General features: G+C 33.7%; 1 protein-coding gene across 18 annotated transcripts in view; it reads right to left on the reverse strand.

The window, feature by feature from the left end:
• LOC105472791 (uncharacterized) overlaps positions 1 to 13,332 on the reverse strand; it is a 611,252-nt gene that overhangs the window by 382,449 nt on the left and 215,471 nt on the right. For 17 of the 18 annotated variants that reach the window (XR_011622749.1, XR_011622747.1, XR_011622745.1 and 14 more), the window contains one exon: positions 7,267 to 7,352. Coding sequence is in view for 2 of the 18 variants with exons in the window: in XM_071095544.1 (XP_070951645.1) it covers positions 7,311 to 7,352 (42 nt within the window). In the remaining 16 variants the exon portion in view is untranslated. Of the gene's footprint in view, positions 7,353 to 13,332 lie in introns of all 18 variants that reach the window. The other variant, XM_071095543.1, reaches the window with a different exon arrangement.

The following is a 13,332-nucleotide window of genomic DNA, read 5'->3' on the forward strand; positions in this document are numbered from 1 at the left end:
ATGAAGAGAAAAATATTGTTTTCTTTTCTTCACTGTGCTTACAACTTAATGTTACAAATTACTCTAGTGCTTAAGATTATTCAGCTGAAGTTTTGATAATGTAAAACAACAAAATTCTTTGTATAATCTATAAATGAATTGTATGTGAAAATCATTATATAAAACAATAAAATACAAATTCCTGGATGCATTTAGTTATTCAATCAAATAAGCATAATTTAAAGTGTTTTTTTTTTTTTTAATATCTCTAGTCCATCCTAAAACTTTAGGCCAATGCGTAAACCATGTTTTAACAAAAACAGATGCCTCCCAGCACACAGGACAACTACAGCTGCTCTGTAGCTCCACATGGGACCGTCTTCTCTTTGCTTACGGGCCCATCCCCAGTTCCAAGAAAACATGAGCTTCTTAAAACAAAGTTGAAAATCTAGTGGCTTTCGAGTCAGCTGGCAGTGTTTCTGCATTTTTAAGCAGGCTTGGATATCGGGGGCAGCTTAGTGTTCACTCTGTAACTGACCTCACTGAGCCAAGTTCAGCGTGGTGTGAGTTATCAAACCTGACAGCCTTTTGGCAAGCCTTTGAAGGTTCTCAGGCCAGACTCCCTTCCAAGCTCAGCTGGGATCAATTAGGATAAATAATAGTTCTTGCAATTGTTAGTTTCCACCATGCTTTTAAAAATTATTTAGTGTGCAATAATGCAATTTATGGCTTACCTGTACCGTGCTATCCATTCAAAACAAAATAAGATCAAATCGAAAGGTTAAAATGTCCTGAGAGTTGCAGAACAATACAGTGAGGGAAAAGTACCAGAGAGGCCAATATTTTGACCATTCTTTCCTCTCCACATTTATCTAAAACATAAGTAAACATAAATACAAAACTATAATATTTCTTCAAAATCTGCATTCTCACCCCAACAGCAATATTTTGACAGTCTGGTTAAAACATAAACCATAAATACACACACACACATGTACACACACACACACACACACACACACACACACACACACATGCACATACACAATCAAGGACTTTTAACTGCCCTCAGCAACCAAAGAGATCTGCTAGTAAACAATGCAGATTTTCGCTTCTAGGACAAAAAATGAATTTACGCTCAAGCTATTTATTGGTGAAGAGCAAATGGAAGGTACTCTATAGAAGCTAGCAGTACAACAGCAAATGATAATTTTCTACAGCAAGAGTAAGCCCGTATTCAATAATGCTAATGTTCTGGCTTCATGTGAACTAAGTTTGGCTTTTACTAGGTGTTTCTCTTCATGTGGCCCAGGGCAAGGTATTGCAACTATTTCATGCTGAACTTTAAAACTTCACTGTTTGCAAGAGGTTTCCTTTTTGACCTTAGTTCTCCAGTTGCTACTGGAATCATGAAACTATCATGGCACTTCTTTAATGACTGTGTAGGTTTGACTTTGGTCCTCGTAAAATGTAACTTCTTGTTTAAAACAATTGTAAGTTAAAATGTTACTCTACATTTGCCTTGTAAGTGTTTTTTGCTTCACTTGGAGTCTTCTTTCTTGGCCTCCCATGCTTAAATTTTTTACAAAAAAGATTTATTATTAATAGGAATGTCTGGGTTTTTGTTTCCTTTTTCATTCGGAGATAAAAAGGTATTTGAAGTCCTATTATAGAAAACTTTTACATAAGTCACAAGAATTAAGAATTTTTTTTCCAGGTAGATTTTCCCACTAAATAAATATCTTTGTTAATTTAGAGTGATAGTCAAAAATTGTATGAATACTGTGGATAAAAAAGTTTAATAATGTTTACAAACATCCAAACAGCCCCTTGAATGCAATTGATGGTTAGCTCCTAGTCAGCTAGACTCTTTCAGTAATGTCCCTGGTAACTGCTAAGGATACAGTGATGCTTAGATACGCATCTTTGCTCTTCCAAAGCTAACTACTATGCCTAGATGACTTACGTGCTCTCTCCAGCTCAACCTCTACATTTACACAGTTGTTGGAGCTGGGATTGAGTTCCAAAACACAGTTCATTTTGTAGAGAGTATTTTAAAAAGAGCACAATATGTCATTTGGTTAAGTAATGCATAGAGTATTTCATTGTTCTTCAATATAAAGGCTCTGTATACGGAGGGTGTATGTGTGTGTCTGCACATACGTGCTTGTGTATGTATACACTATCAGATGACTCTGAAGAACATGGCATAACATTATATGTTCAAATTATCTTACAGATCTTTTTTTATTGCTGACTTCTAACTGAAAGCTAATGAAAAATATACTATCAAATTCAGGGTAACAAAAATATTTAATTCTGCTTAATTTAACAAACATTTATAGCCTTAATATATGTTTCCACAGTTTGAAATATGGGAGACGCAAAAGATAGAAGGCTTAGTTTCTAGTCATAAGGGAATTTAGAATGTTCATGAAAATTTTCCATAGAAAAATAATAAAGAAGTAGCATTAAAAGATGGCTAATAATCCAAAGTGAGTGCTCACAAATAGCAGTTACCATAACAGGAAGAAGGAAGGGCTGATTATGGACTGACATATTTATGGAAGATTTCATCACAAATGGATAACTGCCTCTAAATAATATAGACATGACTTTACAACATATTGTAGCGTATTTTACTCCTGCAAGTGAAATTCATCAGTTATGTTATCTTGTTTATCTATACAATTTTTCTTATACTTATTTCAACATAAATCAATTATGCCCACAGGAAAAGAATCTTTGATGACTCACTATATCTATTTTGCACAGATTTTCTAAAGGCAAACACCAGTAGAAACCACTCTGTAGTTCAAGGCTAGGTCCAGAGTTTTGAGTCAGAAATGTTTACTTGTATTTTTGTCAGTTTGTTTTGCTTTTATATAAATAACATTGTTTTTAAATTAGTCATATTTTTCTTTCTTATTCATGTTTTTTTCTATTAGTGTTAACTTTAATATTTTTAATTCATTCTTCAGTTTTTCTTCTATTTTTTATTTGGGGCTTGGTATATAACTTTCAAATGCACAGTTTTTTATATAAATGCAACCAATTTAATATTCTTTAGAAATCTTTCTTTTAGTGTTTTAGCATTATTATTTTACTATTTAATGCTAATATATAAAAGAAAATTAATGAAAGTATAAATCTATGATGTTACATCTTCCGCAGTTTACTTTAAAATAGTTCAAAGTAAGCAGTGGCATGTGTATAGGTAGAAAAGTTAATTGCAATCTACAACCTAGAGCTGTTAGATCACACTTGAAGGGTGTTATCTGAAATCCATATTCTATAATTAGCTAACAAAAACACATAAAGTATTACCAACTTAATGTACACCAGCAAGAAGTCTGATAGTTTGTCTCCAAAGATGGCCCCAAAGGAGCCAGCCTTCCAGATCCTGTGTAGTTTTTGCCCACAAAGAATGGTGAGGTAATTCTGTACCTACACTTTAAGAAATGCTGTTGATTTTTAATTTTGAGATCTTGGGAGTATTGAGCAGCCATGAAAGATGTCCAGTTACACCTGCTGGAGAGACTGTGTGAGATACCCTAAGACCGTGTGTATTAGGGTTTTATAGAAGGACACAACTAATAAGATAGATGTACATATAGATATATGAGTTGATTAAGGAGTATTGACTCACACGATCACAAGGTGAGGTCTCGCAATAGGCTGAAGCTGAGGAGCAAAGAAGCCAGTCCAAATCCCAAAGCTGAAGAACTTGCAGTCTGATGTTCGAGGGCAGGAAGCATCCAGTGCAGGATAAAGATGTAGGCCAAAAGACTAAACCAGTCTAGTCTTTTCGCATTCTTCTGCCTGCTTTTATTCAGGCCGTTACTGGCAGCTGATTAGATGGTGTCCACCCAGATTGAGGGTGGGTCTGTCTTACCCAGTCCACTGACTCAAATGTTAATCTCCTTTGGCAACACCCTTACACACACACCCAGGAACAATACTTTGCATCCTTCAATCCAATCAAGTTGACACTCAATATTAACCATCACACCATGTAACAAAGAGAAAGGTACAGTTGTCTCCATGTCCCAGTTGAGCTTGTAACGACAGCCAGTCCAGGCACTTTCTCAATGCAACTACATGAGAAATCCCAGGCGAAACAAGCAAAAAAATGAAGTGCATTGAGAAGAACCGAAGACTTAGCAATAAAGAAACAAGTTAAAATAGGGGAAAAACAAACAAACAACAACAACAAAAAGGAAACAAGCCATCATTGGAGGCTGAATGCATTACTTTCTTAGCCTGATAAAATGTATTTGCAAAAAAAACAAAAACAAAAACAAAAACAAAACAAAAAAAAAACAACCTTATGGTTAACATATTTTATGGTGAAAAAACTCATCCTACTTAAGATCAGAAACAAGGCAATAATGTCCATTTTTAGCACTTTTATTCAGCACTGCAGTAAAAGACTTGGGCAGTGGAAGAAGGTAAGAAAAAAATAAGTCAAACAATACATATGTGTTTGCAAATGGCATAATAATTTGTATACACAATTTTAAATAATCCGCAAAATATATCTTACAACTCATAAGTAAATGTAATAAGATTACAGGTATGTTGTAAATATATGACAGTCTTATGTATTTCAATATAATGATAATGAACAATTACAAAATGAGATATAAAGACACATCTGCTAAAATAGTACTGTACTGGGTTAAATATTCTCCTCCAAATTCATGTCTACCTGAAACTTGTGAGTGTGATCTTATTCGGAAATAGGGTTTTTGCAGATGTAATCAAGTTAAAATATGGTCATGCTAGAGTAGGGTTCGACCTGATAAAAAGAAACAAATTTGAATGCAGAGACACCAGCACAGAGAGGAAAGAACACCGCATGAAGAAAGGAGGATGAGATTGGAGGCACGAGTTGACAAGCCAAGGAAGACAAAGATTGCCAGGAAACAACAGAAGCCAGCAGAAATTTTATGTTGTTTAATTTTATGTTGTTTTTGATTTTTTGGGTACATAGTAGGCATATGCATTTATCAGTACCTGAGATATTTTGATACAGACATACAACGTGTAATATCACATCAGGGTAAATGGGGTACCTGTCACCTCAGGTACTTATCCTTTCCTTGTGTTACAAATATTTCAATTATACTATTTTGGTTATTTTTAAATGTACAATAAATTATTGTTGGCTGTAGTTACCATGTTGTTGTATCAACAGGTATTAACCCTATCAAACGGTATTTTTGTACCCATTAACCATTCACATTCCTCACTCCCACTATCCTTCCAAGCGTCTGGTAACCATCATTCTATTCTCCATCTCCATGAGTTCAATTGTTTTAATTTTTAACTCTCACAAATAAGTGAGAATATATGAAGTTCGTCTTTCTGTGTATGGCTTATTTCACTTAACATAATGACCTCCAGTTCCATCCACGTTGTTGCAAATGACAGGATTTCATTCTTTCTACTGCCGAATAGTACTCCATTGTGTATTTGTACTGCATTTTATTTATCCATTCAACTCTTGATAACACTTAGGCTGCTTTCAAATTTTGGAAGCCAAAAGAACTTTTGAGAAAATCAACCAGATAATTGTCAAATTCATATGGAAATACAAAGGACCTTCAATAGCAGATTTTGAGGGCTTACAGGATATGATTTCAAGATTATAAAGCTGTGTTATAAGATAATGCAGCAAAGCATTAGGAAAAAGATGGAACAGGATATAACTGTATTAGTCCATTCCCTCACTACTATAAAGAACTACCTGAAACTGGGTAATTTATAAAGAAAGGAAATTTCATTTGTTCACAGTTCCACAAGCTGTATGGGAAGCATGACTGGGGAGACCTCAGGAAACTTTCGATCATGATGGAAGGCGAAGGGCAAGCAGTCATGTCTTACATAGCCAAAGCAGGAGTAAGAGAGAGTGGGCAGGTATTACGCACTTTTAAACAACCAGATCTCATAACTCACTCACTGTCATAAAAACAATACCAAAGGGAAAATTTGTCCCCATGAACCAATCACTCCCCACCAGGCCCCACCTCCAACACTGGGGATTTCAATTTGACATGCTTTGGGTGGGGACACAGACTCAAACCATATCAACACGCAAACACATATAGTCAATTGCTTTTTAGAAAAAGTTCAAGGACGTTTAATGGGGAAAGAATTATCTTCAATAAACTAGTGCTAGGACAACTGAATTATCAACCTAAGAGTTGTGTATCTATTCTTACCTCACCCCACCTACAAAATTAACTCAAATGGATTATAGATTTAACATATGAGCTGAAATATAAACTTAATGAAAGAAAATGTAGGCGTATATCTTTATCATCTTGTATAGCACTAGCCATGCAAGAAAAAAAAATAAGTTGACCTTATATGGGACTTATATATTCAAATTTTATAAAAGAAAAAACATATTAATAATGATAAAGTAAACTGTGGTTTAGAAACTGGACAAAAAATGTGAACAACAATTTCATAAAAGAAGGTATGAAACATCAAGTAAATAAATGTAAACATTCACAATATAATTAGCTGTCAGGTATACAGAAATTACAACTAAAGTGAAATATTACTACGCAAACAGAAAATCCCATCAAAACAACTTTTGATGACTTGACATGTAACTTTTTTTTTTACTTTAAAATGGTGCAAAAGCAATACACATTCAGTAGAAAGCAGTAGAATACCCTCTTGCGGTGTTGGGCAGTGGCAGGGAGCTAAGGCTTCCAGTCAGCCACAAGATCACCAGGGTAAACAAGAGATACTCTACAGTTTGCTATGTTGCCAGATGATTTTGCTCAATTGTAGAATAATGTAAGTGTTGTGAGCCTGTTTAAGGTAGGCTAGGCTAAACTATGATGTTTGATAGTTAAGGTGTATTAAAAATGTATTTTCAACTTGTGATATTTTCAACTTAACAATCAGCTTATTGGGGCATAAACCCATCGTGAGTTGAGGAGCATCTAGTACTACAATGTCTAAAAATAAGACCAACAATATCAGGTGTTAGAACATAGAGCGACAGGAAAACACCACCAAAGAACTACCTGAAACTGGGTAATTTATAAAGAAAAGTTATTTATAACTTATAAACTGCTGATACATATAAAATATATAAAATGAAACAACTAATTTGCAAAAGACATTGTGGTATAATCACACCACCCTAGTTGGAAATAAAAGATATGAATTACTGATACCCCAAATGACATAGATAAATCTCAAAAGCACCACGCTGAACAAAAGGAGTCAGACACAAGAGCACAGTTATTTGAATCCACTTACATGACATCTAGGACAGGCAGAACACCAGTCGACAATGACTGAATTCAGATCCACTGGTGTCTGTGTTGACGACTGGGGAAGATTGCCTACAGAAGAGTATAAAGGAACATTTTGAGAAGATAAAAATGATATAATTTTTAATTGTGGTGGTTAAACATTGATATGTACAGTTAGCAAAACTTATCAAATTGTACTCTTAATATGGTCATTTAATTATATGTAAATCATACCTCGATAAAAGTCAATTTCTTTCAAAAACACCATAAAAAGATACCACCAACAGGGAGTAGAGTGACTAAAATTTGTTAAAGATTTACCATAAGTCCTTTCTGTTATTATGTACAGTAACAGGAAACTTTTATATACTTTGAGTGAAGGTATAAAAAATAGCACAGCTACTTTGGAAAACAACTGTTCTATTTAAAACAGTTTTATATAATGTTAAAAATAAAAATATCACATGACTCAGTAATATCATTCTGATAACAAAAATAAAAATGTATCTATCATAAGATCTGTTCCAAATTTTTGTAACATTTCAAATATCCCCAAACTGAACACCCTAAATGTTCATTAACAACTGAAGAGATAAAGAAATTATACTACATTCACATAATGGAATATTACTAAACTGTAAGAAAAAAAACCTCCTGATATATGCAACTGATGCATAGATGAATCTTAAAATATTATGCTGAGGAAAAGAAGCCAAACACATAAGCACACAAATTAAATGATTCATATATATATATATAACTCTACAACATAAAAACTAATCTTTAACAATAAAAATCATACCAAATCCATACAAAAACCTACACATGACTGTTTATACCAGTTTTATTATATTTTATTTTATGTTTTGAGACAGGATCTCACTCTGTCACCTAGACTGAAGTGTGGTGGTGCAATCTCAGCTCACTGCAGCCTCGACCTCCTGAGCTCAAGAGATCCTCCCACTTCAGTCTCCCAAGTAGCTAGGACTACAGGTGTCCACCACCATGCCCGGCTAATTTTCATATTTTTTTTTAGTCACAGGGTTTTGCCAGGCTGCTCTCGAACTCCTGAGCTCAAGTGATCTGCCCACCTTGGCCTCCCAAAGTGCTGGGATTACAGGTTGAGTCACCACACCCTGCCACAGTTTTATTTTTAATTGTCAAAACTTGGAGACAAACAAGATTTCCTTCAGTGGAGGAACAGAAAAATAAACAAGGGAAGAAATGAATAACAAGAGATGAATAAGCAGAACACAGAGTTTTATGGCAGTTAAACTACTCTAAATGATACTTCAATGGTAGATACATCTCACTATACATTTGTCAAAAGCCATATAATATATATACAAGAGTGAACCCTTATGTAAACCCTGAATTTGGATGATAATGATGTGTCAGGTTAGGTGCATCAATCATAATAAACGTACCACAGTGGTGGGGGATACTGATAATGGAAGAGGCTACTCTTATTTGGGGGCAGGGGATATGTGAGAACTCCCTGTACTTACTGCTCAATTTCATTGTGAAACTAAAACTGTTTTTTTTTTTTTAAAAGGCTATTTAAAAGGGTAAAATCATTTTAAGGTTGCCTGACAGAAAGCATTAGTCTTTTCTGCAGAGTCATGAATGACACTTTTGGGATTATGGGAATGTTCTAAGTGATCAGGTAGTGGTTACATGAGTGCATATATTTTTTAAAATTCATGCAACCATACACTCAGAGTGGATTAATTTTAATTACACTTCAATGAACTTGATTAGAAATAATTTTAAAGGCATATTTTAGCAGAGGGGGGCATTAGGTAGACAATTGTCGACTTAGGAAAAAAAGATGTATTTGGAAATAGCAAGAATATGAAGTTCACAAGCTGTTCATGGTATTGGCAGCACTCTTATCCCCAATTAATGACCCTCCCTTATGCATGCACTCTGGGCTACATCTTTTTTTAAATTTTCATCTTTTGTGGGTACACAGTAGGTGCATATATTTATGGAAGACATGCAATATTTTAATACAGGCATACAATGCATAATAATCACATCAAATTAAATGGGATATCTGTCACCTCAAGGACTTATCCTTTCTTTGTGTTACAAACAATCCCATTATACTCTGTTAGTTATTTTTAAATGTACAACAAATTATTGTTGACTGTAGTTTGAACGAGATCTTTGGGCCACATCTTTGCAGTGCTCGTCCACTTCATTTGACCCATGTTAAGATAGTCAATGTAATGTCAGCTGATGTTTGCATTATATTTCTGCCTTGGTACTCTTATTTGGCTGCACTTACTCATTCTGATGACTCTGCATTCAACCAAAAGAACTTCATTAGGCTGTAATTCTGCATAGAAGGGAGACAGGACTGAGAGAGCTACCTTTTCCTAGCCATCCTACATAAGTTATTTGCAGATCATCCCCCCAGCCAGTTAACACATTCACATGTGAGGAAAAGATTTCCCCAGCAGAGTCCAGCCTAAATGTTGATCCACAGTGAATTCAGTTTTAGGATGGTTTTTATGGTCTATGGAGCACTTCATATAAAAGTAACTTTTAATGAAAATGATTTTTAAATAATTTATACTTTCTCCTAGTAAACATTTTGACAATATAATTTAAAAGAGATGGACTCAAGTGTTTAATGGGCCAAGATTTTCCTATATAGGTTAGAAATTTGGGGTTAGAAAAGACTGTTTTAAGCCACAAAGTTAAATTTTTGAATAAATTAATACCAACTGTGATTCATATTATTGGTGTATTTTGCTTTACACCAATAAGTTGGTAGTAGATGTATGTGGAGTTAAGTCATGGATGATTCTTAGGTTTAAATTATTTTCTTGTTTCTGTGGGATCCCATGACTTAACAGACATCACTCACCTCTATTATCTTTATTTATATGTATTTTTTTGGCTTATTTCAAAGTAAAATGGTTCTTACCCTAGTTGTTTCCCTCCCTCTCTTGATTTCTATTCCCTGGCCATACTTTCACCTGATGAAGCATAGTCCAGTGTTAGGCAAAATTCTGTGAAAAATAGTATTTGGTGTAATGATATTTCCCTTGAATTTTAAATTTCTAAGTAGAGAGTCTTGGTGTTAATATCGTCTTCCAGTGAAATCCATTAGACTAAGAATTAATTATACCTTATAAAATAAAAATACTATCAACTTTAAACCAATTTTTAAAAATTTTTTGATAAGAGGAAAAAGGGGGGCAGGCACTATTTTTAACCTGCTTTTATTATTAAATACTCAAAGCATAATAGCTGACATGCCAAATAAAGGCTTTGACAGATGATTATTAAAGCATGTGGACTTAAAGGGCTTGTATGAGTGGAAAAATGACAAGTCAATATCAGGTACATCATCTTCTTATGCACTTTACTCATTTCTATTACACAGAATCATTAAGGATCGTATTCATAAATGTCATGCTACAAATTAAATTTTTGTCATAAACCTGTTAGTATTAGAAGGAAAAGCAAAAATTATGATTTTCTGATCATAATACTGAATAAAAGTTTTACCATTTTATTAATATATGTAGTAGTGATTAAGAAATTTTAAAATTAGCTTTTTACAGTAAGCTACACTTTTGATTTCTCAAGTATTTTCTACTGCTTCATGATTTAAATATCTGCTCTTCTTTAAAATACCCACTTAAAAAAAGTTACCACTTCTAGAAATGTTTAACTTCATGTTTGTCAGTTCTAAAACTTGCCTATACCAATCAAACCTAGATTTGCGATCTGGCCTACTATTCCTCCAAAAACAGGATATAATGAGAAGTGGTTGTTTCTTCCGACTGAAATTGAACATAGTATACAATACAGTATCTATTGTTCACCAATGTGACCAAAGCAGAAGTAACAAGCTACCTGGGCTCTTATTGTTGGCCTGTCGGAAAACATGTTGTTACCATTCTCATAAACACCATATAAACTAACTTCAGCATAATAATAAAGTCAACCAATTCTGGTCATCTGAAAGGCTTCGACCCTAATCCTGATCATGCCAGTGGAAGGGATTTTAAGGTAACAAGATATGACAGATTTGTTTCTATCATATCAAATGGCTATTAGAGAAAAAGGTAGGTTCTTCTGTAATCTTAAAGCTTAGAAGCTCCATAGCTTTGAGGGCCGCGCTCTTCTCCCAGAGCCTTTCATCTTACCCTGCCAGACCTCCTGCAGCACTGGAACGAGTGTGTGGCTTGTGAGTTTTACCCAGTGAATGCTTTACTAACAACCTGGGGTGCAAGAAAGGTGCTACTTAACCATTCACTGCTCTGATTTGTATGACTTATGTTTATTACATATGTTTCATTTTTTATTGATTTCATAGTGAAAGCTTACCTTAAAAATTTATACTCCTCCCATTTTTCTCCACTTTTCTTTTTTTTTCATTCTATATATCTAACCTCATCTTTTTTCAAATTGTGAGTATTTTAAACAAAGGGTTATGTATGAATGAGAGAAAAATGTGAGAAACAGCCACGAAACTACATATACTATAAATTTCTATTAAAAACAAAATATTTTATTAGTTTTATTTTGGTGCTGTATTGTAGTTTTACCATAATAAAACCACGTTAATTTATCAGCAACATCCAATAGCATTAGAATAGCTTAAGACTGCAAAGATAGAAAATATAGAGCACAAATATTCCAGGGTATTTAATAAATTATTCCAACCATCCATGTTTAAGCCAATGTTATTTTAATTAGAAATTTTCAGATCAGCTGTTTACAAGGCATAAACCATTCCCATCAATTTTATTCCATGAATTGTACACAGTACAGAGCCATTTCCACATTCTTTTATTTCTCTAGGAAAATATATAGTGATTATCAAGGTAGTTACTGCAAAAGTAAAGATGAGAAAGTTACCTGAATATTACAAAAATAAAGTATCAATACACACCATATGTAAGTTATTCTTATAACAAGCACACGTAACTTTGACAAATGAATCTTAAAATTGTCAGTGGGAATAAATTTACACCAGGTGTCCTTTTTAAATAAATTGTTTCAGGAACGTGAATTATTGTATTAAAGAGTACATTAATTCATCCTTTTTTGTCATTGCTTTTCCATGTTTTTATTGCTCTACCTTTCTTTGAATGGCTAATATATAGAAATTGGAAACTATTTTCCAAGGGGCAGCATTAAATATCTTGGCTTATTTGCTGTTGGCACGGGGCTGGTCACATGTTCATGTTTTTCTATTGGACTATTTAGCTGCCCCTCTAGTTTTCTGCAACATTGTTTTCCATAAATGAGCTTTGACTAAAATAATTTCATGGTTTAAACTATGATGTTGGAGAATTGACTTGTAAGAATTTTAAAATAAAATGATTTATTGTAATCTCAGGAGTGGGTATTGGTCGAGGTTTCTATGTCATCTCCAACTGATTGTAGAGATCAATCATAAAGAATGTAGGGGACAAGTAATAGTTTCCCCCTCCTCTGCTATGACCCTTCCTGTCACTAGAAAAGATAGTCAAGGGAAGAGATTTAACAGAATAAACAGCATAGAATAATGCTAGAGTATTTTGATTTAAATTTTTTATAGTAAAAATAAACGAATGTAGAACTGCATATTTCCAGATTTGCACAAAAGAACAAACAAAATTTATATAAACACCTACAACAATAACATTATTTGCTTATATCTGGCCAGAAATTCATAATCAGTCTTAAGAATTTTTCTTCCAAATACTGATATTCTAACTCTGTAAATTTTGTTTTTGTTTAAAATTTCAAGGAACAGTTTGGGTATTTTCGTACTTACACACATACTTGTGTGTGTGAAATAAAATAGTTTAAATTTTTATCTCTCACACGCACATACACAAACGGGTCATGTCAAGCTTTGTCTTTGGGAGAAAGAAAGGGAGCAGTGAGGAGAATATGAATAAAACTTTCTAGTTCTCTTTTGATTGGAGGAGTTGTTTTAATCAATGACTTCCTAGAGTTCTACTTACCAATTTAATAAAGTCAATACTTAATAAAGATAATTAAATATTGCATTAAAATATTAACATAGTTTGGGTGTTACTACTCCCACTTTTCA

Source organism: Macaca nemestrina, chromosome 4, assembly GCF_043159975.1.
Source record: "Macaca nemestrina isolate mMacNem1 chromosome 4, mMacNem.hap1, whole genome shotgun sequence".
Lineage (NCBI taxonomy): Eukaryota > Metazoa > Chordata > Mammalia > Primates > Cercopithecidae > Macaca > Macaca nemestrina.